The sequence below is a fragment of the Halichoerus grypus genome, chromosome 13 (assembly GCF_964656455.1).
Source record: "Halichoerus grypus chromosome 13, mHalGry1.hap1.1, whole genome shotgun sequence".
NCBI lineage: Eukaryota > Metazoa > Chordata > Mammalia > Carnivora > Phocidae > Halichoerus > Halichoerus grypus.
This window is the reverse complement of record NC_135724.1, coordinates 93334271-93340829: the sequence shown is the minus strand read 5'-3', so window position 1 is coordinate 93340829 and position 6559 is coordinate 93334271. Positions and strand designations below refer to the sequence as shown.

General features: G+C 52.6%; 1 protein-coding gene across 1 annotated transcript in view; it reads left to right on the top strand.

Annotated features, from left to right (window-relative positions):
• Window positions 1-291: 291 nt before the first annotated feature.
• The window catches only part of TMEM132D (transmembrane protein 132D), a 553830-nt gene continuing 547562 nt past the window's right edge, over window positions 292-6559 (top strand). Inside the window, exon 1 of the mRNA XM_078061121.1 lies at window positions 292-554. Coding sequence (XP_077917247.1) covers window positions 476-554 — 79 coding nt within the window. The 5' untranslated portion in view covers window positions 292-475. The remainder of the gene's footprint in view (window positions 555-6559) is intronic.

Here is a 6559-nt window from a genome sequence, read left to right as displayed (position 1 = left end):
GCGGCCCCGCCAAACTTCGGGCGCGGGCGGCATGGGGACCGTGCGCCCGCGCGCCCCGCGCCGCCCCGCGCGCCCGGCCTGCCCGCCAGGGGCCCCCGCGCCGCCGCCGCCCGCGCCCCGGACGCCGCAGCCCCGCCGCCCGGCCGCCCGCGCGCGCTAGCCGGCTCCCGCGCTCCCGAGGCGCCCCTCGCCCGCCGAGCAGGAGGGCCGACCCCGCGCGGACTCGAGCGAGGCGCCCGGCGGGGGCGAGGGGTGGGGTTTGCGGCGCGCGCCGGCCTCGGGGGAGCGAGTCCGGAGCCGCGCGCGGTCGTCGCCCGGCCGGCCATGGGCTGGCGGGCGGAGGGCGCAGGGCCCCGCGGCTGCTCGCGCCCCTAGCCGCGCTCGCCTCGTGCAGCCCGCTCGGCCCCGGCCTGGCAACCGCTGGTCTGCGCCCCGACGGCGCCGGGAGCAGAGGAGCCGCGCTCGGGTCTCCGGCATGTGCCCGTCTGAGATGGGGACGCCGTGGCACCACTGGTCCCCCGTGCTCATCAGCCTGGCCGCCCTGTTCTCCAAAGGTGAGGGACGCCGCCGCCACCTCTGGCCCGGGACTAACTTTGGCGCGAGTGAGGGTGTGGGGGTGTGCGTGGCTGGGGTGGCTGGGACGGAGGGCGTGGGTGCTGTGTGCGCGTGTGGACGCGCGCGGGCGGCCCCTTTGCAGCAGGTGCCTCCCCGGAGGACTTGGCGGGGAGGCCCTGGGAGACGCTGCCGAGGGACACGAGGAAAAATAGCCCTGAATTAGGGGAGGGGGGCCGTGGAGAACCTGGGAAGGAGAGGTGGGCTCGGGGAGGGCTGGGCTACAGGTCCGCGGAGGGGGCTTGGAAGGACCTGGAAGGGCCGTGGAGCGTGCGCTTGGCTTTCCCTGCCGGCGCCGATTTTCAGAGCAGTCCCGTGTACGGGAATGTATTCAGGGCCGGGGAGGAGGCTGCAAACAGGGCCCGCCGCTTAGCGCGGAGCCTGACCCCGGTTCCCCCAAGGCAGCCCTGAGGGCTTTTCTGCGCAGGTGCTCCCCTGCCGCCGTCCCCTGTCTGCTGGTCCGCCCCTGCTCCCGCACGGTTCCAAGCGGAGTTCCAACCCTAACTTGTCACCTGAGTTGTGCCAGCAGGGCCCTGACCCGAAGCTGTGAGCAGAGGCATTCCTCACGCGCCTCCCTCCCCGTCAGTCGGCGCCCCAGCCTGTCACTGGCCCAGCCGGGCTGGAAGCTCAGGACGCTGATTCCTTGAAGAGAGATTATGTGACTCACGCAGGGGATGGTAGAAAGTACCAGCAATTCTTTCTCCTTATTGATCCGGACTCTGTGTGCGGTTCCCCGTGAGCGCCTCTTTCCTACAAGGCAATCTGTGAGGAGGAAAGTGCAGGTTCTTACCAGGCTCCGTGTGTGCCCCCAGATCCCTGTAAACAGATTTCTCTGATGAGATTTTGGGGATGAGATCTCTCTCAGAAACGTCAAAGCCACTTGTCATGCACAACAGAGTCTTTTAATTACAGGAATTTTTTTCTGTGAGTTCTTCCAGAATCACGGAGGTTACAGTGCCTGGGGTCTGATACTAGAGGAAGACCTTTCACTTGCTGGGGTTTGTGCTGCTGTGGTTGGAGGGAGGGGAAGCTTGCTCACCCTGCCCGCTGTCTTCTGGAGCGCTGGGCTAGTGGGTTCACCTCTCCTAATTAGGAGGAGCAATCCCGAGGACCAGAGCCTCCAGGATTTATGGTGTGCACAAGAAACCAAAGAAAAGGTTGATGAATTCAGTGAATCCGAGCCGGGCAGACGTGAGGTTAAAAAAAAACCCCTAATCCTCGGCAACAGCAGTCCAGCAGACTTGCATATCGGCTGCAAGGCATGCTTTTTATTGGTTGTCCCCTGATTTTCTAATAGGAACAGGCTTCTCTGTTTTTATGCTGCAATAACAAGGTTTTATTAAGAAAGCTACAGAATAGCTTGGTAAATATGACCTAACTATCGTGTCTCCTCGGGTATGTACATCGTTCTGTTACTGATTTCTTTATTAGGCTGAAGAAAACTGTTATTACTCCTGATGCCTTTGAACTTTTTCAAGTGGAAACCCTGGAAATGTCCTTAAAGCGGGGGCCTCTGTGATGTGGAGGTCTCAGCTCATCTGTGATGCTACCAGCCCGGCATGTGACATATTTTGTGTGTTGAATGTAGAGACCCTAACTCAGCCACACTGTTGAGAAGTGACTTGGTTGTGTGTGGATTTTCGGACAGAGCGAGCGTGGTGCTGAGCCAGGGTCTGTTCCGAGATCCTTCACACTATACCCAGGACAAGAAAATGTGTGACCCCTCTAATGCCATCGTGCTGTATAGAACCTCCTGGTGCAGATGTGATTTCTAAATGCAGGGATGGTTCGTTCTGTTTCCCCTGTGTTTGCATCACATTTCCCTCTAAGATTCTCTGACCGCCCCCCCCCCCCCCGCCGAAAGTTTTAGACCAGCTTGACATCAAATATGGACTATATTTAAAAGGATTTTAATTGGGAGCCAACATACGCATACACATGCACACATGCACATAATCCAAAGTGCCTAGTTGTTCTGGGGCTGATGGAAAAATGATTTCCAAATATTAAATGTCTGCTTCAGCATCTTACTGTCTTTATCGTATGGGCTTCATTCTTTCCAAATAGGAAACCTTGAATGAACAGAAATGCACATTTTAATTCCAGGCTGATTTCCTTGAACCTCACATATGTTTACATTTCATGAGCAGGAAGTGATTGGTCACAGACCAAACCCACTCTTACACAGATCTTTTGAAAAACAAATAAAAAGAAATCTTCATTGCTTGTACTTCTACCGGCAGGGACCTAGAGATGATATTATGCAATCAGAAAGTTCCCAGCCACGTCGTCCTGCGGTCCCAACCTTTTCCGGAGAATGGCCTTAATGTGGAGCTGCCGGAGGGCTTGTGGCTTGTGTCTCCCGTGTAGGGTCTAGTCTTGTCGGGAACTTTAATTTTTAAAATTTTTAAAAATGTTTTATTTATTTATCGGAGAGAGTGAGGAGAGAGAGAGCACAAGCAGGGGGAGCAGCAGAGGGAGAAGCAGGCTTCCCGCGGAGCAGGGAGCCCAATGCGGGGCTCAATCCCAGGACCCCGGGATCATGACCTGAGCCGAAGGCAGACGCTTCACTGACTGAGCCACCCAGGCGCCTCTCTTGTTGGGAACTTGATGTGAGCCAGAACCGGGCCAGCCTGCAGATGTGTTTTTATGCATCGCTGTTCGTTTTGAGGGAGGGACAGGAGTACGGGAAGTCGGGGCTGACAAGACAAATGGGTAAGAACTGGACGTGGGCGGAGAGCAGGCGGTTTTCATGCACAAGAGTAAGGAGGTTGCCACGCTTAGGCTGCTTGTCATGACCTTCACCTGCATCCCGCAGAGTTAGTTTGTTCTCCTACAAAGGCCAGTGAGGAGTGGACACTCAGAGCCCCGGGGAGTCCTGGGAGAGGACCTGTTGCCCCTGTCTCACACCTGCCTCACGGACCCTGCCTCAGGGTTGTGCGGGCCACGTGCCCTGCCTGCGCCCGGCGGAAGGTGGCGAGCATTCTGAGCAGTGGCTTTTTCAGCATATCTTCCTGCAGTGTTTCTGTGTGTCTGGCTTCCATCTTAGGCCAGAAGGGAAGCATCAGGTGGCAGAGTACCACCTCTGTTGAGGGTATGTCCAGGAAAAGTCCAGTACAGCCCTGGACTAGAAGGAGCTTGGGTTTACGGTGACACCTTTTCCAGGCTTTCAGGGGAGGAAGAAATATCTAGGAGGGAGCTCACTGGTGTGTATGTGAGAGACAGAGAGAGACAGAGACAGTGAGACTTCATTGCTTGCATTTAAACAGTGTCACCATTAAAGGCCAGGGAACAGGGGGATCATTAACTTTCATTTTCTCTGAATAAAGTTAAGTAACAAATACAATTTCATAAAAAATTCTTATATTTTTTTATGAAAGGTAGAATTCCAAGTATGAGGATCTGTTTAATTTAGTTCCATTCTGAAAGCCAAGAAAAAATGAAAAACAAATCAAAACTCCAAAAATACCCGATTGCAGAAGCTTATACTACTTATATTTGTCTCGTCTATCCATTTATCTACTCACCCTTTTATTCAACCAGTCATCATCCATCCATCTTTTGTTCATCAGTCTATCTGTCCATCCATCCATCCACCCAGCCCCCATCTGCCCATCTACCCATCGATCCATCCTTCTATCCATCCACCCCCTATCCATCCATCCATCCATCCACCTCCATCCATCCACCCACCCCCCCATCTGCCCATCTACCCATCCATCCATCCTTCTATCTATCCACCCCCATCCATCCATCCATCCATCCATCCATCCATCCTTCTACCCATCCATCTATCCATCCATCCATCCACCCCGTATTCATCCATATATCCATCCATCCTTCCATTCATCCATCCATCCACAAATTACCACAGACCTGGTGGCTTAAAATCAACAGAAATTTATTCTCAGTTCTGGAGGCCAGATGTCCAAAATCAGTCTTCCTGGGCCAAAATCAAGGTGTCAGCAGAAGGCTCCAAGGGAGAATCGTGTCTTCCCTCTTCCAGCTTCTGGTGGCTGGCTGCCTGCAGACCTTGCCTCCCGGCAGCATCACTACCATCCTGCAGGCTGGTGGCTTCCCGCCTCTCTGCTCTGTCCTCGCATCATCATCTGCTCTCCCACCACCTCCCTTTAGAAGCCTCCTCTTGCACTGAGGGACCACCAGAACAATCCACATCGTCTCCCATCTTAACTCAATCACATCTGCAAAGATCCCTCTCTCCCTTTCCCCCCAAATAAGGTGACATTCAGAGGTTCAAGGGATTTGGACATAGGTATGTTTTGTGTGTCTTTTCCAACCTTTTATAGGGGTGACATCCTAAAACTACATTCTGCCTCCTGTTCTAAGTTTTAAGTTCCTCTAGGGGCCATGCTGTGTATTTTCCTATCTGGCTTCGATTTCTCTCCAGTACATATAGTATGCTTCTTTGGACATTGCAAGGGCTCAATCAGTTTTTGAGTACGCTTAAGACTGTGGAACACCCCTAAAAGCACCTCTGCCCAATGGTAAGATGACTTGATGCTGTTTTCCTCCTGGTTAATCAAAGTGCTGTAGGAAATACTTGGGTCAATCGTAGTAACAGCTAACTTCTTGAGTAGTTATTGTATGCAAGCCACTGCGCTGAGTGATTTATGAAAATGATTTTGGGGGGAATTTTCAGATAAACCTAACTGGGTAGAGTTTGTTATTAGGCCCATCTTACAGATGCAGAAAGTGAGGCTCAGAGAGTAAGTAACTTGTCCGAGATCTCACAACCAGAAAGTGGCAGCGTCTGAATTCTGATTAGCCCATGCCGCCAGCCCACCTCCATTCTGCCTGTGGTTACATGTCATCACTAAACACGAACCCGTTCCTATGTGGTGCCACCCTTGTTGTCGGTTCAATGCACAGAGGCTTCCATTGGAGTTTTGACTCAGAGCCTAGGGTATGGTTGGCGCTCCACACAACACAAGGGCTGGGGTGCCGACCCCCACCCTGCAGAGCAAAAAGTCCACTTGTAACTTTGACTCCCCAAAACGTCACTACCTACAGCCCACTGTTGACCGATAACATACACGGTCGATTAGCACGTATCGTGCATGTTGTATGTGTTACTTACTGTGTTCTCATGATACGGTCAGCTAGAGAAAGGAAAATGTTATTGAGGAAACCATGAGAAAATACGATTTCAGTACAAGACTGTATTTATCGGAAAAAAATCCACATGTAAGTTCAAACCTGTGTTGGACAAATGGGTAAAGGAACGTCCCGTTCTTTAATTTCCTCCGCCTTAATTTTTCCAGTCGCAATCAGAAATGGTCCCTAAAAGGGGCTACAATGTAGATTTTTAAAAATGCCTTGAGCAGTTATTTGCTTATTTTATTTTTTAATATTTATTATCGAAGTGTGGTTGCCACACTGCGTTCTGTTAGTCTCGGGCATACAGTGCGGCCAGCCGAGCCCTCTGCCCGCCGCCCAGCGCCCACCGTGACCGAGGCAGTCACCAGACAACGTTGCGCCCACCTAACTGACTGGATTCCCCACGCTGTACTTTACATCCCCGTGACTTATTTACTTTATAACTGGAAGTTTGTACCTCCTAAACTCTTAATCTCTTAATCCCTTAAAATACAGATTTTAATTCCCAGACTGTCAGAGAGGGTGAGGGCAGTGATCTGATGGTGTGAAGTGTTAACTAGCGTTTTAACACGCAAAACCAGCCTAACTAACGTGCTCAGGCCCCGGGAGAGGGGAGGACCAAGGTGTGGCCCCCAGGACTGGATGCAGGGGTGGCTCTTCGGAGAAATTGTAAAGAAAGAGAAAGAAGCACGTAGAATGAAGGCAGAGAGGTACATGTTTCTTTGCTTTCAAAGGGAGAAGGATGGGTCCCGTGGACATGTGGACCTGTGAGCTTGACTCTGATGCAGACCACAAGCTTGAGTGACCTTGAGGGAGGTGGTGGTCACCA